Source organism: Manis pentadactyla, chromosome 12, assembly GCF_030020395.1.
Source record: "Manis pentadactyla isolate mManPen7 chromosome 12, mManPen7.hap1, whole genome shotgun sequence".
In the NCBI taxonomy this organism is placed as follows: domain Eukaryota; kingdom Metazoa; phylum Chordata; class Mammalia; order Pholidota; family Manidae; genus Manis; species Manis pentadactyla.
Genome location: NC_080030.1, coordinates 4703608 through 4728627, shown reverse-complemented (window position 1 = coordinate 4728627; position 25020 = coordinate 4703608). Strand labels below are relative to the sequence as shown.

At 53.8% G+C, this 25020-nt stretch overlaps 1 protein-coding gene across 2 annotated transcripts in view; it reads right to left on the bottom strand.

The window, feature by feature from the left end:
* The window catches only part of MLLT1 (MLLT1 super elongation complex subunit), a 57602-nt gene that overhangs the window by 10965 nt on the left and 21617 nt on the right, over positions 1-25020 (bottom strand). Inside the window, exons 4-6 of one of the 2 annotated variants that reach the window (XM_036895735.2) lie at positions 9102-9245; positions 5607-5732; positions 1327-1878 (exon numbers count right to left, since the gene is read on the bottom strand). In XM_036895735.2, coding sequence (XP_036751630.2) covers positions 1327-1878; positions 5607-5732; positions 9102-9245 — 822 coding nt within the window. The remainder of the gene's footprint in view (positions 1-1326; positions 1879-5606; positions 5733-9101; positions 9246-25020) is intronic. The other variant, XM_036895736.2, reaches the window with a different exon arrangement.

The following is a 25020-nucleotide window of genomic DNA, read 5'->3' as shown; positions in this document are numbered from 1 at the left end:
CAACAGTGAGACACGATTGCTCACCTGGACCCCAAAGAGGCCACTGAGACCCCAGCACACGGGGCTGCACAAGGAAGCTCTGAACCCTATCAAGGCAGAGAGCTCAAAGTATCCTGCTTGCCAGAAACATCCTCCCCTCAGCACTGCTCCAGAGCTAACGAGGCAGGCTCTATCACCCCTGCCAGACGGGGAAACCGAGCCCCAGCGAGGTGCAGAGGCTTGCCCAAAGCAGGAAGAGCATGTGGTAGGCCCAGGCCCAGATCCCAGCCTCCTCGTCTAAGCCCCTGGTTCCCTACGGGAGCGGTACCACCCACTGGCGTGCGCTGAGGAAATCTGAGAGGGCGTTTTTGGTCCCAGACATATTGGGGGGGTGCTGGGGACCAGCCGCTGGCCCTTGGGCAATACTCGCATGAACGCGAAGAAGTCTGATCAATACCCTACGGTGAATTTGATCAAAGCCAAGGCAGCTATGTCTGCATTCATGTCAAAACTTGACTCGTACAAACGAAATATGAGTCGAAGACAATTTTATCAGGTCCCAAATCTTTCTTCAGTGGAAACAAATGATGACGACATTCTGGTTTATAGCCAGCATTTGGAAGCACTTAAAGAAGATTTTACAAAATAGATTTCAGGATTTACTCAACATGATTATTCCAGACAGGGTCCTAGAACCTTCCTCGAACCTACAAATAGCAGAAGTATCACTGCAGGAGGAGTTGATAGAATTGTCAACAAATGAAGAGTTGAAATTGAGATTAAAAAACGGGTATCAAGAATTTTGGCTTCAAAGGCAAATTCCAATATTATATCCAGCCTTATGGGCTGTAGCAAAGAAGTTTTTCATTGCATTTCCATCATCATATTTAGCCGAAAGAGGATTTAGCATGGTCAGCAATCTATTAACAAAGAAAAGAAACAAATTGTCAATAGTGAAATGTGGCGATTTAAGATTGCTGTTGACAAAAATGACACCAAACATCAAAAAATTAGTGTCATCTCACCAAGCTCAACCCTCTAAGAAAGATTTCATTAATTTTTTTCAATAATGTATACTTTCTTAATTTTTAAAATTTTAATTATACTTTGAGCAATACATTAACATTGTTAATTTCTTCTACTAAAATAATTTGAAAAGATCTGTCCTTGTTTTATATATAGTACAGTATAATTCACCTATGGGGGTGTTATCGAATCATTCTTTGAAAAAGTGGGCGCTGAGCCGGCAAAGGCTGGGACCCTGCTGTCTACCCCCTGGCCGGCGAGGCCGCCCCGGCGCAGGCCGGGGGAGGGAGGACAAGGCCGGGGTTGTGGGAGCCGCCTCACCTCTGTCTTGAAGGAGGCCTCGTCCTCCGAGTTGGACTCGTCCACCTCTGGGGGCTTCCTGGCCTCCCTGGGCTCGCTCTCGGCCTTGACCTTCTCCCCTCTGGCGCTGCCCTTATCCTTGGCCGGCTTTTTGTCCGAGAAGGAGGAGGACGAGGTGCGGGGCGAGGTGCCGGGGCCGCTCCGGGGCCCCTTGGAGCTGCTCTTCTTCTGCTTTTTGGCGCTGGGCTTGGGCGAGTCGGTGGCGGCCGGCCGCTTGCCGGAAGACTTGGGTTGGGGTGCGGGGGGCCCGCCCTTGGGGGACATGCTCTCCAGCTTGGTCTCCTTCAGGGCCATCTTGGGCTCCTTGAACGCGGCCTTGGCGGCTGGGGCCTTCTCCTCCTTGGGCGGCCGGCCCTCACCCAGCTTCCGCGAGGCGTCCTTGGCGCTCCGGGCCTGCTCCCGCTCTGGCTCCTTGGGAGTGCCCTTGCTCTCCGAGTCCTTGCGCGGCCGCTCCCGGTGCTCCTTGGTCGCCTTGTGGGTCTTGCAGGCCTTGCTGCTCTCCCGGCTGGCATCCTGAAATGTGGGCGCGGGAGGGGAGAGACCAGGTCAAAGGGCATCTCGGGGTTGCCCTGCTCCGCCTCCCCCAACCCCTACAAAGTATAATCCACCTGATTGAGACTCAGCTAGAGAAAATCTTCACAAAGCGAAAAAGTAAGGCAGCAGGTGAGAGTTTTAAATGGAGCTGTCCCTTTAAACTACTAGGAAGTATCAGCAGGTCCCGGGCGACTGCAGGCTAAGACGCCCCTGACATTCCCTGAGGGATTCAAGAAGAGCACACGGTGAGTCAGATACGCGCAGGGCAAGCCGCATCCACCCACTCCCGCTCCAATACCTCGCAGTCCCGCTGGGCCCAGGGCCTCGGAGGCTGCATGTGACGTCGGGGGGACTAGGGGCGCTAGTGGGTGGGCCACCTTTCTGTCCCCACCACAGAACCCAGGTGCCTCTGACTGGTCGCCCCCACCCTGGCCCAATGCATTCCCAGGCACGGCCACTCTCTGGTCCCGGAGGCCAGCATCTACTGAGTGTCTGCTGGGTTCCCACACGCTGTAGGGGACAAACAGCCTCCGGGAATAGAAGCCACCTGGATAGCTTTTCTAAAATGTGTACGACCTCTGGGCCTCTGCCTCCAGAATTCAGAGGGTTGAGGGTGGAGCCCGGACTTGTATGCATTTCTGCTGGGGACAGGCCAACAGTGGCCCCTGGGCTGCCAGCCCAGGTGACTCCAACCTCATGTGCCTGCCCTTCCTTGGAGCAAGGGCAAGACCACCTACCTCACCTGGCGATGGCACAGGGCCTGGCAAGCTGTGCAGCTCAGTCAAGGGGAGCTACAGCCACCCCTTGCAGCAGGGTGCCCTCAGGCAGGAGCCCCATCTGACACCTTGCTTGGGCATCCTACCCATCAATACCCCGTCACCCACATATCGTGGGCTGCTGCACTGGGCCTGCTGGGGTCAGCTCCCAAGGGCTCTGCCCCCAGATGCTCTCCAGACCACAGCTCACCAGGAAACACCAACCAGACCAGAACGTGGCCCACACCACCCAGGCAGGCACTCCCCCGAGGCAGCCACACCAGCTCACCCCACTGCTGAGGGGACAGTCTGCACAGCGCAGGAGGGGTGGAACAAACAGCTAAGTGCCTGGCAGCGGGGCTCTGCTCCCTGAGGGTCCAGTGATGGGACCTCCCAGCAGAGAGCCACAGGGACGGACAGCACAGCATCGGCCACATTCCCTCCACTCGGGCTGCTGTCTTCCTGCAAATCCACAACCTACATCAGTGCCAAAGATTCGAGAATGACCCCCCGGGCTGAGGGCTCTTGCCGCCTTCCTGGAGAAACACTGGCCCCTGGGCCCGGCCCCCATCTTTTACACCATCAGGCAGTGGGAAATGGGGCTCACACCAAAACCCCAAGTAGCATATCTAAAGGGGTGTCCCCTTTGGGGTTGGCATGTCGATGGTGCTCTCCCAAGGGAGGAGGCAAGAAGCAGAGGCCCCATGTGCAATTCCAGCCTCTTCTCACGTGTCCACAAGCCAGCGTGGACTGCAGACATGTCGGCCAATGTGTGGCCCCAGTCTGGGGTCGGCTGAGCCTCCATTGCTGCCCAGGAACCACTCAGCTAGCAGGAGCCTTTGGAGCAGCGGCTCTTCACCTGGGGTCTGCACAGGTGCCCAAGACCGTGGGTGCTCCAAAATCACACAGACTTCCGAACATAAAGCGGATGTTCTGGGCAGGGACCCATCATAGCCATGTTCTCAAATCTAACATTGAACATGGCTAAGAACCGAGCTTTAGAGGAAGGGCAACCCAGCCAACCAGCTGACGTCAGACAGGGAGAAGCAGAGCACCCCTGAAGCTGCAGGGGAGCACGTCCAGGGCCAGTGCTGGGGGGGCACCAAGGAGACAACTGTCCTCACATGTAAGCCCTCAGGGGTCCTGCTCCTCTCCCAGGAGGCTCCAACCCCTGCCTGCTGTGCTCCCCTCTTGGGGGGCTGTGAGGGGGGTCCAGAACCACCAGGGACTGGCCCACCCAGGGCTTAGGGAGCCAGTCTCTCCAGCGGACCCCAGGCTGGAGGACCCAATCCCATCCAGCCCCTCTGCCTGAAGCAGGTGCCTGGCCTGGGACTCTCGGTCCTGGCAGCAGACAGCCAATCTGAGGGGAACAGCCGGTGCCCAAAGATAGGTCCTCAGCTGGAGGAAGAGGCGGGTGCACGGGCCATGCCCTCCAAGGAGAGCAGCTTGGAGCTGACGGCTCAGCAGCCAGGACTGTGACAACAGGCAGAGGGCGTCTTGGAGCTGTCAGCACAGCAAGCATGCCTGGAGCTGCAGCAGAAGCCTCCGCCTGGTGCCTCCTCAGCCACGCCACCCAGGGGGCTAGAGAAAGACTGTGGGACAGAGGAGGACCCTGCTGACCCAGGCTTCCGAGCCACACCCCCACAGGGCTCCTAGAGGTATCAAAACACTCCAGTGAGAGACACCATGAGCAACTCCAGCAGACGCAGCTCTGCTGGCCACCGGAGCATCCTCGCCACCCAGGAGGGCATTTCCTCTTAGGGGTTTAGGTGACTTCCAAGTGATATGTGCAGAAGAAATGGCAATTCCTCCTACTCCTATTTTGCACAGACTTCTAAACAACTGTGGATGGCTGAGAGAGAAGCTGCCAAGACTGCAAGCAAGAATTTTTCTTCCATTTAACCTCCAAGAGGTTCAGGGAAAGACAGGCCCAGGAGGCCAGTGTGGGGAGACCCCAAGAGCCACACGCCATACTTGAAGACCCTGGCCTCACGTGTCTACAAAGGGCTTACGAGCAATGAATCTGAGGATTTCGGAGACCCACTGGCCTTGTGGGAAGTCCCAGAAAGACCCTGCCTGGGTTGCTGAGGAATAAGACTGCATGGCTGCCTGCGGGCTCAGCCCGCCCTGTCTGGAGGCCCAGGCCCACAGTACCCGACAGGGGAGCAAAGCCAGCAAAGGGCAAAGATGAGAAGAGGGTGAGCTCGTGGGGTCGGTGACGCATCAGAGGCGGCCGCCCTGAACACCCGATAGAGCCCGGCCTCAAGTCCCGGGGAATGGAAGCAGGCTCAAGTTAGTATGTGTACTGGGACACCCACAAGGCTCTGCGGCCACTCTGGGACAGTTCAGAGAGGCCTCAGCAAGGCAGAGCGCCACCTGCCCAGAGGAGCTGTGAGAAGACGATAAATGCTCCCTCCTGGGGGAGGCAGCGCTCACCCACGGCATTCTACTGGCCCTTTCCCCAAGTCAGCCTTCTCTGTCCAAGGCTGCAGCCAAGAAAGCCAGCCTAGAACAGCCCAGGGAGGGAGCACCCAGCCCTGGCAGATGGACGTCCTCACCACACTCTGGTGGCCTCAGAGGCTGGTGTCAGGGCTGCAGTGGAAAGCTTTTGCACACGGCCCCAGCCATGGGGGACTCTCAGGGTTCTGTCTGTGTGGCCCTAAGGCCCATGACTCAGCGGGAGGCGAGGGGACAGGGCAGGCTTTCTGACCTCAAGAGGAACAGGGCAAAGAGTCTGCAATTACTTGGCTGTTCCCTGCAATACAGGAGAGGCCAAGCCTCCTGAGTAAGTGCCCAAGAGCAGCCAGGCGGAGCGCAGGGAGCTCCAAGAAGAAGATGCCAAGGGAGCGAGTCTGGGGACGGAAGGTCCAGCTGTGCAGGGGGCACCCTGAGACCAGGACCCACCGCTGGGCCCCAGTGCTCCCACATGACTGGGCCTTCCGCCTCACTAACCTTGGAGCCGTGGGACGGTTTGGTCTTCTTGGGGTCAGAGAAGGCAGAGAGTGGAATTGTGGGTAACATGGGGTAGTCAGGGCTGGGCCTGGACACCGTTTCTGCTCCTTCGGGCATTACCATCACCTAGTGATAAAGAAGAGACAGATGTTATCAATGAGCAGGGAGGCGGGCTAGAGATCCGTGGGCAAGAGGAAGGTACTGTGCGGTGGTAGGCGAGAAGCCTACGGAGCTTCATTCTGGGGAAGGGGGCAAGGAGAACTTGGGCATCACGTTCCCAAAAGAATCAAAGGCATTTCCACTGTGAGGGGCTGGGTGCTGAGTGCTTGGAGCAAAGAGGGCTCACAGTGGGTAAGAGCAAAGAGAAGCCAGGGTCCCAGGATCACTGGGCCTGCACGCAGCTGCACAGCCTCCAGGAGGAGGGCCCTGGATATGGTGGCCCGAAGGGCCGGGCCAAGAGGACGAGAAGCGTGCCAAGGAGCACAGGAAGGCAGCTGTGGCCAAGGCTGACCTGCACGCTGCAGTTAAGAAGGACCAGAAGCACTGTTGGGAAAGGCAAGCAGCCAGCCAGGCACGCAGGCCAGGCAGCCGCACGGCGGAGCAAGCGACTTCTGACAGGCGTGCACACACGGGACTTCACCGGGCCCCACGCATCCTAGCGGATGAGCCGCCCTCCACACAGGTAAGCGAGGTTGACTGAAACAGGGAGCGAGTAGCCAGGCCGAGGAGGAAAGAGCTGTGTGGGAGTGGGCGCAGCTCTCTGCAAAGGCCTGCACCGAGCCTGCAGGCGGGGAAGCACGCTGCTCTCTGCAAGCGGCTGAGGAGGAGGAGGGCCTGGGGTCCTGCCTGGGGGTGCTCCTGGGAAGCACCTGTCCAGTGCCAGCCAGGCTCCTGTGGCACCTGGGGAGGGGAGAGAGGGCCCAGGGGCAAGCTCTCCAAACGCTGGCACCACAGGTTAATGCCACTAGCGGTCAGCCACGCACAGAGCCTTCCAGTTGGTGACAGAACAACAGGATGAAGTGCACGAGAAAACAGAACAAAAGGAGAAAGAGTTTAGCTTGGTGGAACCAGCCCTGCTAATAACTTTGAGCACCTGGATTCCTTGGTGAGCCAACCCTTTCATCTGAGGAAGCTGACAATGCGCAGTCACGGGCATAGGCACAGGCACATGGGGCAGAAGGGAGGGCAGTGGAGCCCTTCGCAGCCCCCAGGCTCCTGGCTGCAAGGCAGCAAAGACTGAGGCCCGAGTTCATCAGAGGTGGTCTGACCACCAGCGCCCATTCCAGAGCCTGGCTGCACCACGGCCAGGGTGCCTTGTGGGGAATCCCCTGCTCACAGGCCACAAGGACGTACCCAGGATTAGAGAAGCGGCTGGCAGCCCAGCCCAGGAGTACAGGCAGGTCCTGGGCTGACTGCCTTCACTCACAGACCTTTCCATTCTACTTTTGTTTCAATTCCTTCCCTCCCTTGGAATCCACATGCTAGCCTTACACTATTGCAGGACAGTGTGTTTTGGGCCTCTGGTGTGTCTCTGTTTCTGTAAAGCCCTTTAAAACATGGGAAAGTGGTTAAATGGATCTCCTTCCACCACCACAGGACTTCACGAGGAGCCGGCTCACCCGAAGGGCAGACACATGCCCGGCCACTAGAGAAGCCTCTGCTCTGTGCGGTGCAGCTGCCGACGGGACAAAGGATGACATGCAGTGCTGGGGCACAGCAGCCACCCACCCAGGGTGGCCTCTGAGGCCTGCAAGGGAGCACAGAACTCCAGAGCCTGCACTGGGGGAGGACAGAGAGCTGCTCTCACTGACTGGCAGACGGGTCCACTCCTCCAGTCCTCCCAGCTCCAACACCAGCACAGGGGGGTCAGGCGGCACTGGCCACCAGATGGCAAGGGCCAGCCCCACTGGGGACATTCAGCCCCACCCCGGGACAGCTAACACAAGGACCACCACTCAGGTCTTGGGAGCCACTGTTCCACACGGGTCTCAGGCTGCCTCTAAGACCAGAGAGCTCTGCTTTGCCATCAGCCCAGGGCAAGCCCTAAAGGCCTGCAGCCCCAACGGCCAAGAAGTTCCCGAGCAGCCAACCAGCTCTCTGGAGAGCCCCCAGCAAGGGTGCAAAGCCCCAGGCAGAGACAACTGGGGCGCTGCCTGGAGGCCTCACTCTAGCTTCCCCTTCCTGGAAGAGCCTGTCCCCACCTGCCAACCGAAGGCCCCCCCCCCCACTCTCTCCCTCCTCCTCCTCCTCCCCGACGCTCCCGTTTTATATGTTTTGATGATGCACATTAAGCCCTCATCTCTTCACAGCAAAGGAAACTTCCTTCCACAGGCTGCAGGGGGGGTCAGTCCCTTGCTCCTCGGCTCTGAGAGGCCTGGGGAACACTGAAGGTCTGCCTGCCTGTCTCCCAAAGAAATACTATTGGACCTTTGGTAAATACTTTGGAAAATAGCTTGGCATTAAAAATAAGGTGGAGAAGCAGAACTGAGAAGGACTAGGACCCTGGCGAGCCCCCTCCCTGCTCTCTCATCACTTCCGGGGCTCCCCAACGAGCTCGGACACACGTCTGTAGAAATGGACTCCAGGGCCTTCCTGTGTGCCGCCGGACTCCATCGGCTGGGTTAGGATCACAAAATAATGTCTTACTCGGAAGTCGGCAGAACTTAAAATCAAATTTTCTGCAATGAATAAATGATTGCCTTTATTTATGAAAAAAAAGTTTAGGAAATACCCACCTGGATAATGAAGAGGAAGGGACTGCTTCCTCGGTCCAAAGAAATTCAACCCAAACCCCATATGCACCAAGGACGTGGGCCTGTCTCCCACCATGAGCCAGGCCTGGATCCTTCGTCAGAGGCACCGGCCAGCTCCTGGACAAATGCTCTGACTTTGGGACACCAAGCAGCGGCACTGGGATGCCCTGGGTCCTCGGCCTGCACCTCCCTCGGCACATACAGCCCAGCCTGCAGCCGGGCGCCCCTCCTCCTCCACAACCAACCATCCCAGGCGCACTGAGCACCCCACCGTTCCCCACGAGCCCCGACACGCACTGCCGGCGCTCAGCCAGCACACAGTGATCCCCGCCAGATGACTCACCACGAGGCCTAGGTTCTGAGAGATGATGCTGTGGTCTGGCCACACTGGGACAGCGCTGCCAGGCAGCGCGGATCATCAGGGAACCCGCAGGGAGCCACAGCTGTTCCCAGGGGCCACATGCCCGCACAGCCTTGCTGAGCCAGTTAAAAGCTGGCTGCAGCGCCTTGCCACACTGACACTGTCGTCTCGCGCCCATTCCTCCTCCCTCCATGGAGGTAGATGCTCATTAGCCACACCAACCCGGAAGCGTACAGGGGTAATGAGTGACTAGTCACTCCCAGTTGACAACATCCCAGCACCGAGTAGGGACACCCGGGACCTCCTACCCGGCGCTGCTGGCGCTGCATGTGCCCTGCCCCTCCAGAATCTCGGGTGCCCCCACCCGCTGGGCACACTCACCCCGCCGGCCATCAGGAGCTTGTACCGAAACTCGATGGTGGGGTTGTTGAAGGTGAGCTTCTCACAGCGCAGGTGGTTTACGGGCGGGTTGCCCTCCAAGTTCAAGAACAGGTCATAGGTGAAGCACACCTTCCTGGGCTCCTCCTGCAACAAAGAAAACAGGGAAGTCTGACTCAGCGGGCGGGCGGGCGGGCGGGCGGGCGGGCAGGAGAGCCACGCTGAGGACAGGCAGATGCCCACACCCACTCCCGCTGTCAGCCCAACCCTCATCTCCGCGGGGCCTCCACTTCCTTCCCGCACAGACACTCATCTGTTTCTCTCTCTAGGTGCCTCCTCATCTACTTCATTATCCAAAATGAAATAACTTACTATTTGCAGAGGACCTGGCCAAGCAGGCTCCAGGGCAGAACCAAAGCTCATTAAGGATGACACTCTTGGGTGGCTAATGGAAACATCCCTGCTGATGGCCTCAACGCCCTATGCACACCCTCCCACCCTCACGGCACCCGCCAACACATGGGAGGCCAAGGCTTGAAGACACTGGTAAGTGGCAGTGCTGAGACTTGACCCCAGGCTCTGGGATGCCTGGGCCTTGAGCCTCCGCCCCTGCCCCTTGCTGGATGGAAGATTTCTCCAGGCATATACAAACAGCCAAAAGAGCGCCAAAAGACGCTTTACATCAGTAATCACCAGGGAAATGCAAGTCACCATGAGGTGCCACCTCATGACCATTAGGACGGTGTTACTTAAAACAAAGGGAAATGACAAGTGTTGGCGAGGACATGGGGAAACAGGAACCCGTGTGCACTGCCAGTGGGAAGTAAGATGGTGCAGCCACTGTGGGAAGTGTCTGAGCTCCTCAGGTGTAAAACAGAGAGTAATTGTATGAACCACATATCAATCTCCTCTCCTAGAAAGATACCCAAAAGAAATGACAACATACATTCACACAGAAATCTATACACTGTGTCCAAAGCACCAGCATTCACAATAGACAAAAAGTGGAAATCCCCCAGGTGCCCATCCACAGATGAACGGACACACACAACAGGACCTCCACACAAAGGACTGTCACTCAGCCATAAGGAGTGCCGCTGTGCCATACGTGACAACATGGACAGGCCCTGACCACACGGTGCTCAGTGCTCAGTGAGATGCCAGACACACAAGGCCACAGGGCGTGTGCCCCCATTCCTGTGACACAGCCAGAAGAGGTGAATCCACAAACAGAATGTGGGCTCATATTTGCCAGGGGTTGGGAAGATGGAATTGGGGATGGGGAGTGATGGATAATGGGGACAGGGTTTCTTTTGGGGGTGATGAAATGCTCTGGAATTATAAAACTGTGATAATTGTACAACACTGTTAATATACTAAAAACCGCCAATTTTGTATGCTTTCAAAGGGAGAATTTTCTGGTATGTGGATTACTCCTCAATTTTGTAAATGCTACCCACTGGAGAGAGAAACAGCAGGTGTGCAGGGAGCTGTGAAGGTTTCTCAGCTGGAGGGCGGCTTCAGGACAGGGTGGGCAGGGCAGCGAGCTGGGGAAGGGGGAGCCAAGCACCGGGCCCCTCACTTCGGCATTCCCCTGCCCTCGCAGTAGGCAGCCAGCGGGCTCACAGTCCTGGGACAGAGGCAGCAGAGACGGGGCCAGCTCACCCTTCTCCTGTCCACTGTCTGCCATCCACTGCAGCCGAGTCGGCTCGTCCCTTCCCTCCCCAGCCACGGGAGGCACGCGGCCTGTGTGAGCAATACCAGGCTTCTCCAGCTCCAGTGAGCAGAGTCCAGCTGGCTACTTGCCCACTTCTGAACTAAGTGGGCAGGAGTCAGGCCCTATGGTTACACGGGGACGACTCTGTCACCCTGATTCAGGCCACACACGGAGAAGGCACACCTGCCACATGAAAGAGCCGTAGATCCTGTTTTCCAGGGCGTGAGTGGTGACACCAGGACACAGCCTCTGGAGTGGATGCCCACTGGCGAGGTGACAGCTCTGGTCTCAGGGAGAGGAGCTTCATCTCCCATCTAAACCAGACTTAGAAAGCGCCCTCTCATCCGAAGTGAACATGTGACCTGTTGCAGGGTGACGGATGTGAGGGTGGTCAGCCTGGGGAGGGGTTCCTTCCCAAATCAAAAGCAAAGGTGCAAGGAGAAAGGCTCAGCACCTCTCCTCTTCCTGCCCAACCAGGAGGCGCAACGTCGGCCACAGGACAAGTGTGGGGAAGCCACAGACCTCAGCAGGCAGTCCCAGCACCTTCCCCTAGGCCGTCAGCTCCCCTACTTCTCGTGAAGAAAGAGAAAGAAGTCCCCATGCTGAGCCACTGCGGCACCCCGAAGTGTAGGTGACACCCCTCTCGGTGCCTGCATTGCCCTGTGCCCGCCCTCCTGGAGGCACTGTCACCGCAAGCCTATGTCCCCACCACATTGGCAAGCCCTTGGAGGCAGGAGCTGTGGGGACCTGCCCTGCACACCCGCAGGTGCTGTCCCATGGGAGATGCTTCGTTATGTCTCAGAAGGATGAAATGCTCTGATGGACGAAGAGAGGGTCTGACCAACAGTGGGGAGGGGCGGGCGCCAGAAGGCCCCCTGGAGGCAGTGACAGGCTTGGAGAATGGCTATGAGTTGGTCAAGTACAAGTGGGTAAGAGGACGGGGAGAAGTGTCACAGGCCACAGCATCCTCTCCAGGAGCCCTGACTCCATACAGCTGCAGTGGGACGGGGAGGCGGGGGCGCTGGCAGCAGGTGACCCAGAGACAAGGGCCTTGGCCACCCCGGGAGGGTGAGCTCCACCCTGGCGGCAGAGGCGTCTACAGGCCTTTAGGCCAGGAAGAACAAGCCCAGATCCACGTCTCGGAAAGCAAACAACCGCTGGCGCGCAGGTGTCCCCACTAAGGAAACACAGAAGGCAACTCAGAGGTGCGTTCCAGCTAATACGCGAAGAAGGAGCCTGACCACCACTATTCTGGAACTCCTCGGGGGTCAGGCGTGGTCCGTTGACCGCTGCCAACATCACAAACACTGACTGCCGGGTCAGACTCGGGCGCCACCTCCCTGCGAAGTGCTCACCACCAGGTTCTCATTCACACCAGCAGGGGATACACAGGGGCAGAGGGCTGTGCCAGGGACAAACATCTCAGGCGGGAAAGCAGCGAAAAGCCAAACTCTACAGGACAAATATCCCAGTTTCTTCAACAAGTAAATTGCAAAGGAAAAGAAAAAGAAAAAAGAAATGGAAGAGTCTGTGGACTAAAAGGGATTTAAGAGAGAAACTCACGAATTACAACTTACTGATCTTACCCAGATCCTGATTCGAACGGAACCTCACCTTCAAACACTGACTGGATATGAAGGGATTACCCACGTGCAAGGAAGGCTGGCATTCTCTTCGCCCAACTATTAAAAAGCAAGTCGTCATCTTCTGGAGACACACGCTGAGACACTGACACAGAAATGAGGTCTGACTTGCTCCCAGGGGACATGGCGGGCCAGGGACGTGCCAGCCTCAGCCACAGAGGTGACTGCTGGAGCCGGAGGTGGGGGCTGCGGGGAGTGGCCGTTCTCACTCCATCCGCTTCCACAGATGTTTCAGTCTCTCCCTGGTTTACTTTTTTGAGTGGACACAGTGCAGTGAAGCTGCACACCCGGAAGAAGAGCCTTGCTACAGGACTGAGTTGGGGAGGGAGGGCGGCCGTGGGCCTCAAGGACACCTGCGGAAGGCCATGGGCTCCCGCTAGCTGCCCGGGCCTGCTGCACCTTGGTTTCCTCACGTATGACAGGAGCATCTGATGCGATGATGAAGCTAACAGCATTCAACTCGGACTGCGGAGGCGGGAGCTACCCTTCTACCAGAAAGAGATGTGGGCTAGACAAGGCACCTATGAGACACAGCGGATGGAACCCGAAGCCAGGATACCCAGGGGACGGGGGCTCACAGGGATACCAGAAGGCATCTGCACGGCTCTGCCTTCCACCAGGAGCAGGGTCAGGGAGGAGAGGGAGGCCTGGTCTGAGCCCAGGGGCACCCAGATGACAGTGCTGACTCTGGCCAGGCACTTTTCTAAGCACATAACCGACGAATGGTTCCCAGTGCAGAACACAGGTGCTCTTCCTGGGCTCGTTTCACAGATAAAGAAGCTGAAACAGAGGCAGAGAAGCTGCCTGGTGCCACGTGGCTGGGCAGGAGGGAGGCAGGACTTATTCTGGGCAGGCGGTGTCCTCTGCACGCCCTGGCTCTTGAAGTTTCTCACACCCACACAGCCAAACAGGGCAACGCAGAAGCCAGCGAAAAAGACCAGAAGCGTCCCAATGACTCCCCAGAGATGGGCAGTGCGGCGTCCGGGCGGGGCAGAGGCCTGCCGGAGAGCCCAGCGTGCGCAGGCCTCTATGGCCTAGACCAGCTGTTGGCAGCTGACGTGTCTGTCCCAGCGTCCTGACAAGGACTCCACAGCTCCTCCTGGACAAGACCTCAGGCCTGTGACAATTAGGAACTTCCAAGACAGTGACAGGCCCCTCCTCAAATCCCTTTCCCCGGGAAACCAGCCTCTTGAGAAAGCTGAGACAGCCCGCATGGCAAACACCCCAAGAGACAGCAGCAGGCCGTTCAGGGGGTGCCAGACGCACAGTCCTGAAGCCACAGCCTTAGTCATCCTGGCCAGACCCCTACAAGTGCCAGCTCACAGCAAAGGCAGCCAAGGCCAGCCTCACATGCTCTCAAGTCCGGCTGTGGGCAGCCACCCACTCCCTACGCCACTGGCTACGGGCCAGCGTCTCTCTCCGGCCTCAGCAAACTCAGGGGAGAGGAACTGGCCAAACTGGTGCCGGCACCCAAAGCCAGCAGCACGCACAATATCACAGAGCTCGGGGTGTCCGGCCCCGGCACGGGCCACGTCAGGGCAAAAGGCCCGTGGCACTGGGGCTGGCTGGCCACACTCAGAGCTCCTGACGCTGCCCCTCCACCACCTCGGACCCCAGCCCAGGGCCGCCTCCAGGGCCCCACCCTCAGGACTGGCAGAGTAAGGCCCTCAGACACCGGGCAGCCCAGAACTTGCTGGACGAGGACACCTGGCTCAAGGCCTCCAGCAGCCCAGCCTAGGCTCGTCCCTCGGGGCCTGCCGGACATGCCCCAGGAGTTCACACACTCGCCTCAGCCTGAATCTGACCACGGCCCTGGACCTACCTGCCAGGCGACAGGCCAAACAACACAGCTGCTTAAAACTCCTTGCAGGGGAGAGAAACAAAAGGGAGAGGGCGAGAGAGAGAGAGGGAGAAAAAGATTCAAAGCAGCTAAAAGAGACAGCCATCACCAGCAATGCACTGACTTCACGGGAATCAGATCTGAACAAATACATTTTTTTAAGTTATGAGACAATTAGGGAACCTTAGACATTGATGATATTAAAAAATTCCTAATTTATTACTTTTGTTGGAGATGATTGTGTGGTTGGATTTTTTGTTTAGAAGCCTTATCTTTTACAGACACAGACTGAAATGTTCACAGATTTTAGGGCAGGTCGTCTGGTACTTGATTTAAGACCACCCTGGGGGTGGAGGTGAAAACAACACGGGACCAAAGCGAGGGGCTGCAGGCACTGGCCAGCGGGCTCCGGGCCATTCTCTCTCGGCGTGCATGCATTTACTTAAAGAAGGCTTACTCCTCCAGGCTCGGCATACGAGTAGCTGTGACCACCACTTGGAGCAGAGAGGAATCCCAACGCAGCCCTCTGTCCCCAGGTCCCCAGGACCACCTCGGCCACGGGGTGAACGTCTCGCTGTCTGCTGAAGGAGCCTTCTGCCGCAGCAGCTCTCAGCCAGCCCTCCCCAGGCCAGGCGCTATGCCACGGCTTTACCCTGTAACTTATCTCCCCCTACACACTCTCCGAGAGGGAGTTACTGTGCTCACCGTCCCTCGGGAGGGGACACCCAGGGTTCATGTGACCCTACCCTGGACTGGCCACTCCATCTTTCTGAGTGTTGGTGAAAGGAGGAAATAAACAAAGGTTCAGGGTGCACACGGGAATGAGGGAGGAAGGACTGTGGCTCTGGCCGGCAGCAGTGGGGCCTCCACCAGTCCGACCAACTGCTCTGCCAGGAGCACCCCAGGGCCCGCCAGGGCCGGGTTCAGGAGAACAGTCCCCCCAGCACTGTGGGCAACAGCCAGAGGCGAACTGCTGAAACGCCTGTTAGTGAGGGCAGTCCCCAGAGGTCAGGGTTACAAGGCACAATTTCTTCCTGTACCTTTGAATTCGGAGCAAAAATGGTGCTCCGAGAGCAGCCAAGGGGCACTCCAAGCAGATAACTGAGGGGCCTGACCCCGGAGCGGAGCTAAGCTGGCTTCTGTACTTGCTGGGTACCCACGAGGCTCACCCCACCTGTTTGTGCCCCCACCCTTCACCGAGACGTGGAAATACCAGAACCCAGAGCCCACCATATATGAGCACCTGTAACTGCTGTCATCCGCACATGCTGACAGGGAAGGAGCTCCAGGGCAGACCACTGAGAGGGGTGCCACTGCTTCCAGGCTCGGCAATGTGGAGTGCACGGGGAACGGCCTTCAGCTGCGCTCCCGACACAGCAAAAGCATGGAAATGGCCCCGTTCTCCTCTGCGTGTTTCAGCATCATCCCAACTGCTGTGGCCAGAATATACCCATGTATCGAGAAGCAATTAGAAATTCAACAGGGAGGCAGAAAGGCACACACTACATTCTGAACAGCTTTCCATGGAAACAAACATTTCTCTTCTTGAAGTGAGTTTCTATTACCTTGAACCCTAACTCAAGATTTGTCCCCAGTCTAACCCCAATATAAACACACATGGGCAGAGGCAATTTGTGAAAGAAACCTGGACCAAATGGGTACAAAGGAGGAAAGGATGAGGGGTCCCCAGGATGAGCCCATGTCAAGGCCCCCGTCCCAACACCCCGCAGGGGCTGTCAGACACACCAGGGGCTGCTTATGCCAAGCCCAGGACAACCTCTCTCGCGCCTGGAACTGAGGCTGCCTGAACCCGCAGCTCACACCGAGAGCACACAGGGCTGGACGGCTGCTGCTGGACCCCTGTTACCACCTACCCCACCCCTGTTCGGCCGCGTCAGGGTCACAGGGGAAATGACTCAGTCACACGATTCCCATCTTTGCAGAAACACATAATCATCCAGGAGAGATTCCTGGGGAAGCTGAGTCCAGGCTGTCTTCTCTCCCTTCCTCCAGAAGCCCTGGAGGAGGCATCGGTGGGGGCCAAGTTGGGGCAGACCATCGCTCCCCAGCATCCTGGGGTGACTCTGATCAGCCACGGGGCACTGGCTCTTTCCAGGCGCTCCTCTGCCTGCCCTCTAGGCACTGCAGGGGCTTCTGGGGTCCCACGTGGAGGACCAGAAGGACCCTGCCACCCGGCTAACAGAGGCGCACAGCTGGCCGGCACTCACACAGTTTGTCACAACTCGGCAGCCCCCTGACCTTTCCCTGAGTCTCCTCACACAATGTCCCCTCTGTTCTGCTCCTCAGCAACCCACCAGCCAGGGCCAGCCCCCTCCACAGCACCAACCAGTCGGGTGTCCGCGAGCAGCCCAGCCGCCTTCAGCAGGCTCCACGGGGGGCTACCGCCCCCCACCCCGAGCCTGGGAGTATGCGGCCGGCAGCTTCCCCACCCGTCGAGGGTGCAGCGAGGGGACTCCAGAAGGGGTGAGCGGAACCAGGAGGTCTGGGCTCCCCATCCAATCACTCAGGACCAGCTCTCACAAGCTGAGTGTCAATACAAAGCGAGGGCAAGTAGGAGAAGCCCGCCAGCCCCGTGAGGGGCTCTTGCAGCCCAGAGCCACTTCCGCTCCAGGGGAGGTGGGATGGAGGAGCACAAGAGGCCGAAACCTGGGCCCCGGGCCCCCACGACTTGTGACCAGTCCTGCCATGGTGCCTGGACAGCTGTCACCTGGAAACAAGCCAGGCCATGTCCAAGAAGATGCCTCCGACAGCTTCCAGCTCAGAAGCTGGCAAGAGCCATTCTAACTTACTTTAAAACTCAATAAAACCACTCAGACTTCCTGATAAAATGTACCAAAATGCCCTTTGTTAACTTCCAGATAACAGCCTTTGAGTAAAGCCATGGAAAGTGAGTGGCGGCCTGTGGGGGGTGGGGGACAGGAAGGGGGTTGTCTCATTTTAGCAGTAAATACCACCCCACCTCTCACGGCTGCAGAAACCCCGGCGGGCCCTACGATCCAGCCTGCACACTGACGGGCTGCTTCCCCTCCTCCCCACGATGTGGGATAGCATGAGAGCGTCTCTCATGACACAGGGAGGTGCAGAGCAGAGGTAACGGGGTCAAGGTCAGCTGCAGGGCATGCTTCTGCGCTCCAAATGGGATCAAGCTGCAGGTTCAATACCAGAATGCGCCCAGGCCATTGTCCAATCCCCAAGGAACACCCAGCAAGCAGGAGAGGGGCTGCGGCCAGAGGCAGGGCTGAGAAAGGACAGAGCAGGTTCCTTGGCATGCAGACAACCTGTCTCCACCTTGCGACAGGCAATCTTCCCTCCTCTCGGGCTTGCCAATCACTGCAAGCCAGGACTCAGAGGCAACCAGCTTTAATTTGAAAAAGACAAAATTAGATCTGAGGGGACAATTAAGTCATATCCAACCTTCCTTAGAGCTACAAAGGCCAGCTATCCATCTTAGCTAATGACTCAAAAACAAAACAAAGAAAAGACAACTCCATGCCAAAGCCTGTCCCCATGAGCATAAAGCAGGGAGGTCACGGGGTCCCCAAGTGGCAAAGCTGAGGAAACTAGGGCTGGCCCCAGCCCTCAGTGAGGGAGGGACAGGAACGAAGGAACAGGTCACAGGCTCAGGGGTCACACGCTCGGGGAGGGGCAGCGGCCCACCAGCTCCCTCCCCCATACCCAAGACCAGCCCCCAAGCCCTCCCACGTGGACACTTTGGGTAGGGCACCCCCGCCCCCCTTCATGGGGCGCCTAACAGCACACCCACTCACCACACACAGCCCCGAGAGGTCTTTTTACAAAGCAAGTGTAATCGTGTGACCCCCAATGTAACTGCCAGCAGCGCCTGTGGGCTCAGGATGAGTGCTCCTGCCAGCCCTGCCCGCTCCCTCGCACACCTGCCCGTCTCCCTTCAGAACCCAGATGCCCCCGGCTCGCCACCTTCATAGCCCTTCTGCTTTCTCCCTGTCCTCTTGCAGGCTGACCTCTGCTCACCTGTAAGTCTGAGTAAACCTGGCTCCTACAGGAGACCTTTCCTGACACATCCCCCAACCCCTTCTAACAGGGTCTCCCTAACGCTCTCGCAGTATTACTAAAAACATACTTGTATTCAGAGTATATGAAGAACTCTTAAAACCAGCAGTAAGAAAACAACTGAGCCAATTAAAAAAAAAAAAAAGAAACACATAAGTTCTGAACATTTCAATAAAGAAAATATATGAATTGCACATAAGTATATGAAAAGCCGGCCATTGTCATCAGCCAGCAGAGAAATCAAATCAAAACCTGATGAGATACCACTTCACATCCACTGGGATGGCTATAATCAAAAAGAAAGTGATGGCGAGGACGTGAAGAAATCGCTGGTGGGAATGGAGAATGGTGAGCCACAGTGGAAGCGCCCACAGAGCGTGGTGGCCCCTCAAAAATTAAACACAGGACTCCCCAAAGACTAAGCAATTCCACTCCTAGACGTGTGCCCAAAACAAATGAAAATATATCCTCCCAAAAAACTGGTACACAAAATTGTTAGTGAGTGGCAACAATGCAAATGCCTATCAACTGATGAATGGAAACACAAAATGTGGCCCACCACACAATGGAATATAGTCAGCCGTAAACAGGCATGCAGCACAGCCAAGTGCTACAATGTGAATGAACTCTGAAAGCACTGTGCTAAATAAAAGAAGCCAGTCACAAAGGACACATACCATATGGTTCCATTTATATGCAATGTCCAGAACAGTCAAAGCCATAAAGATAAAAACTAGATTAGTGGATGGGGCATGACCGCAAATGGGGACGTGGTTTCTTTTTGGGGTAATGGTGTGGAATTAGTGGTGATGGTTGCACAGCTCTCAACATACTAAAAACCAATGGAATGTACAGTTTAAACGGATGAATTATATGAATCTTACCTCAATAAAGCTTTTTTTTTAAAAGAGAGGTACCACTACACCCCCGTTAGAAAAGCGGAAGAAAACATCCAAGCACATCCTGTGAGGGCAAGACTGCAGAGCAACAAGAGCCCTTGGCTCTGCCGGCGGCGAGGAGGCAACGTGGTGCAGCCACTTTTGACAACTGCAGGGAATTTGTTGTGAAGTTAAACCTCCCTGTACCATGCCACTCAACAGTCCCACCCCTCGGTATCTACCCAAGTGAACTGAAAACCTTCGTTCACAAAAAAACCTGTATGCAAATGTTTAGTGTAGATTTATTCATAACCGCTCACAATCTGGAAACAACCCAGATGCCCCCACCCGGTGAATGGGTACACAAGCTGCAGTACGTCCACACAGACAAAGGGATGCGCTATTCATTCATGCAACAACATGGATGAATATCAAGTGCACCACAGAGCAAAAGAACTCAGACACAAAGGGCTACACGTTGTGTGTGTCTATTTATACCACTATCTTGGAAAGGCAAAACTATAGGGATGGGAAACAGATGAGCCTGGGGGTGGAGGAGGGGCTGACTTCAAAAGGGCAGCGAGAGGGGGCCTGGGGAGGACGGGGCTGCTCCCCATGGAGCTGTCAAGGTGACGCACGACTCTATGCTCCTCAAAACCCGGAGTGAATTTCACCGAATACAAACGAAAATGATAATAATAAGCAGATGGGCAGGGGGAGGAGGTCCCAAGACAGAATGTAGATGGTGACTAACGAACCTAACGATTACAAATGTATGACATAACCACACTGACAATGATAGGGGGGAAGGAGCTGTCATAAACAGTGCTGAAAAGCAGCATTTTAACTGGATACTGGAGAGCCAAAGATGAAAGAACTCACGCAGACACTGGGCTCCCAGCTGGTGAGTTCACTTCTCACAGGAGGGCCAGTTAACAATTCTGCAACTACTTTCCAGGTACATTAAGAGTTAAACAAATATGCAAATATACTGTAGATGATGAGAGCCAGGTTTCAGAGAAAGAAGCTCAATAAGCAACAGAGGAGGGCTAAAGAACTCAGTGGTGCCGGAGTTGCAGGCATCAGTACAAGACGCTATTTAATATACAGATAGACACAGAAATGAGCGTAGGGTTGGGGTGGTGGGTATACCGTGTGTGCTTCCTAGCGGTCATGCAAGGAGCCTAAGCAGAGCAACACCCCAGGAGCAATGAGCACACTCTGCTCCCACATCGTGGCTTTTAAATACCATTCTCCAACAGGCCTCCTTGGCAAAAAGGCTGATTCTAGAGCTGGGACAGGGAGAAAACAAGATGTACCTGGAGTGTCTTGTGGCATCAGACAGTGAGTAAGCACCCTAAAAATCCACGGGGAACAAGAGGAAAAGGCACAGCAGCCAATCTGAAGGAGTTCCCATCGGCCAGAGTGAGGACAATTTGAACAAAACAGATGACAACAGGACCAGATTATAACCCAAAGAAAAGAACAAATATCCACGAACCCATACTGATTTAATAAATGACTGAGTAAGTACATAAATGGGGAAGAAGGGACAGTTCTTCCTACAGAATAATTTCAGTTAATGAGTGTGGGAGGAATGAAGGAACTAGAAATCATAGGACTCCACTGATGGAAGTCAGCACTAGTGGATAAAACTTGAAAAAGAAGCATTATCTGCCTAGTTTCAAAGTATCTCCCCCAAGCCCACTGAGTTGCTGTGGCAGTTTTCAGTCTGCCCAGCAGGATGTGGGGCTTCCTTTCCCTCCCCTGGAGTGGGGGCTGGAATTAAGTGACTCCCTTCTAACAGAACAGAAAGACACAGATGGTAACTTTATGGTGGAGAAGCCCAGCAGACACCAACTTAACGAGGAGATCCAGGTTAACATCCCAGGAAAACGAGTTAGTATCCGGTCCATCCTAACATGATGTGATGAGGGGGCTCTTCACCTCTGCGATCTTCTTACCAAAACTACAACCCCAGTCTTATGACAACAGGACACCAGACAAAACCCAAGCTGAAGGGCATTCTTCAAAATGCCTGGTTAGGACGTTATAAAAATGTCAAGGCCATGGAAGACAAGGAAAAGCAGACAAACTGTACAGACTGAAGCAGATGAAAGAAACATGACAGCTCATGCAATGAAGAATCCTAAAGTGGATTCTAGGACAGAAAAAGAACATTCTAGAAAACAGGGAATCCAATTAAAATCTGTTAACGGTGAGTGCTGTGGCAATGGTGACTTGGTTTTGATCATGTACCATGGTCATGGGAGGCGCTAACAGTCGGGGAGGTTAGGTGGAGAGGGTACGGGAATGCCCTGTCCGATCTGTGCAACTCTCCTATGTGTCTAAAATTACTTCAAAATTAAAAGCTAAAAAAAATCATGGCCAAAGGACAGTGTACACGGGGCTGAGTTACTGGGATCAGCTTGGGTTTATGGATCTGCTTCCTTCCTTGAATGTGAATTTTATGGAGTCTAAATACAGATCAAGGCTTTCCCATAAAATTTAGCGTCCTGAGATGTGCATAAATCTAGTACACATACCAAACTTCAAAGGCTTGATATGAAAAAGAATGTAAAATGTCACAGTAATTTTTAAATATTGATTACATGTTGAAATGATAATTTTTTAGATCTTCTTCGTTAAATAAATTACATTATTAAAATCGACTTCACCTATTTCATGAACATTTTTGACATGACTACTAAAAAATTTTACATCACATGTGTGGCTTACGTATTTCTACCAACAGCGAGGGTGCAAGATGTAATTCACTCAAGAAGGCCTTCAAATACCTCAGCCGCCTCCGGGATGGGGAGCAGATGGATACAAAGGGAGTGTTTCGATTCACCTGATCGTCCTCGGGCAGCACCAGCATGCTCTCCCAGCCACAACCCCAGCTGAACTTCCAGAGGAACAATTCAGCCATGGCCTGTAGAGGTTCCTGGGTGACACAGGTCTGAGGCACGACGACCTGGATTCCCGCCATGAGCTCAGGCTCCCAACTCAAGGAAGGGCGTGTCACCCACTTGTTCTGCCCTGCAATGTGCCCTACTGTCAGCATTTAACAACAGGGACCTACAGAAAGAACTCAACAACTCTGCCCAATTTAAAAATGGGTGAAAGTCGTGAACAGACACTTTTTCAAAGAAGATACACAAGTGGCCAACAAAGATACCACAAGAAAACTAGACCAGTATTCCTTGTGCATAGAAAATCTTCAAAAGATACTCGCAAACCAAATCCAACAGCACGTCAAAAATATTATACATGTGACACCAAGTGGGAATCATCCCAGGAAAGGGCGGTTCAATGTAAGAAAGCCAATCAATGTTAATACACCACATCAATAAAACAAAGGGAAAAAAAATGTGTATGATGATCTCAACAGAGGCAGAAAGTGAGTCTGAAAAAAATGGAATATCTTTTCATGATAAAAACATTCAGTAAACTAGGAATAGCAGGGCAATTCCTCAACCTGATAAAGGGTATTTATGACAAACCCATCACTCGTATCACACTCAATGGGAAAAAGACTGAAAACTTTCCCCCTGAGATCAGGAACAAGATAAGGATAACCACATTCCTTATTACTATTCAACACTGTACTAGATGTCCTGGCTAAAACAATCAGGTAAGAAAGAGAGAAAGAAAAGAGGCTGAAGTAAAATTATCCCCATTTGCAGATGGTATCTCACATGTAGACAATCCCAAAGAAGCCACAAATTGCTAAAGACAGTACACGGATTCAGTAAAGTTGCAGGATACAGTGTCAATACCCAGAAATGGTGTTCCTATATATCAGCAATGAACAATCCAAAAAGGAAACTACGAAAACAATTCCATTTACAACAGCATACAAAAGAACAGAATACCTAGGAATAAATTTAACCAAGAAGTTGTAAAAGACATGCATACTGAAAACTACCTACAAAACATTACTGAATGAAATTAAAGAAGACCTAATTAAATGGAAAGACAGTCCCTGTTCATGAGACTGGAAGATTTAATATTGTTAAGATGGTAATGTCTCCAAAGTGATTTACAGATTCAATGCAACCTTGACCCAAACTCCAGTGGCCTTTTTTGTGTGTGAAAATGGAAAAGCCAAACATCAAATTCATGTGGACTTGCAAAAGGCCCCCTCAAACAAAACCATATTAAGAAACAACCAAAAATCCCACAAAGTTGGAGGTGTCTCATTTCCTGATTAAAATTCCTGCAAAACTACAACAATGAAAACAGTATGGTACTAGTATGAGGCTAGACATAAAGACTAATGGAATAGAATGGAGAGTCCAGAAATAAACCCAAATATTTATGGCCAAGTAATTTCCAACAGGGGTGCTAATAAGACCACTCAATGGGGAAAGGACGGTTTCTTCAATAAATGGTGCTGGGACACCTGGAGAATCACATGCAAAATAATTAATTGCACCCTACCTCACTCCAGATACAAAAATTAACCCCAAACAGATCACTTATAGATAATGTAGGAAACAAACTATCCAACAAGGCAAAACTAAACTCAGGGGTAAATCTTCATGACCTCAAATAGACTCTGACACTTGACATACCTGAGGAAGAAAAAATAATAGATAAGCTGAACTTCATAAAACTTAAAAAAGCTTGTTTATCAAAGGACATTATCAGAGTGTGATAAAACAACCTAAAGGAGGTTGTTATATGTTGGATGTTATATGGTAAGGGTTTAACATCCAAGAACGCTTACAATTCAACAACAGAAAGAAAAAAATCCAATGAAAAAATGGGTAAGGGATACAGATAGCCATTTCTCAAAGAAGATACATAAACGGCCAGTAAGCATCTGAGAAATGTCCAATGTCAAACGCAGATCAAAACCTCCAGGGGATGCCACTTCATCCCCACCGGGGTGGAAAATAACAAGTGTCAGATGAGGCTGTGGACAAATAGGAGCCCTTGTACAGTGCTAGTGGGGATACGTGACGGCACAGACAACGGAGAAGAGAGTTTGGCGGCTCCCCAAACAAGTCAAATGGAGAATTGCCACATGACCCGGCAATTCCACTCCTGGGCATCTTCCCCAAAGAACTGAAAACTAGAACTCAAACACACACGTACACCCACATTCACATGGCATGAAGAGCAACAGCGAACAGGTGGAAAGAGCCCAAATATCCATCAACAGATGAATGGACAACCAGCAACAGTACACGTGATCTTCACTATTTGTGCACTCTGTATCTGCGAGTTCACCTGCCTACTCGCTAAAATCCACAATCACAGCACGTGGCTTTCACATGCCTTCACACACAGGCACGGAGTGGTGGAAATCTGAGTTGCCTGACCCAGCTGATGATGAACAAGGGGACACTCTGCCTTCTTGTTTCAGCTCAGGCTATGAACAGGTGTCGTGTAGTGCGGGGCTGTTGGTGGTGGTCTCTTCCTTGACGAATTTGCTATTTCAAAAGGTCCCAGCATGGTGCTGAGTATGGTCTGGGGCTCCTAAGCATTGAAAGGCTGTGATGTGCATTATAAAGATAGTATGTTTGTTGAAAAAGCTTTGCTTAGTCAAGAGGTATAATGCTCCCTGCTGTGAGTCAATGTTCATGATCAACAGTGTATACTAAACAAGGTCTTCAGACAAAAGCACACCTAACACAAGGTTACACATTGATGCCGTTCACAAACATGTGACCAGAGGTTTGTGGGAAGCTAACCCTTTATTCTCCTTGTAGCAAATGTTCCTTCAATTTCTGCTAATTCAGTGTTTGTGGTGACTTTGTAGAATGGAACGACTGTAACAAGA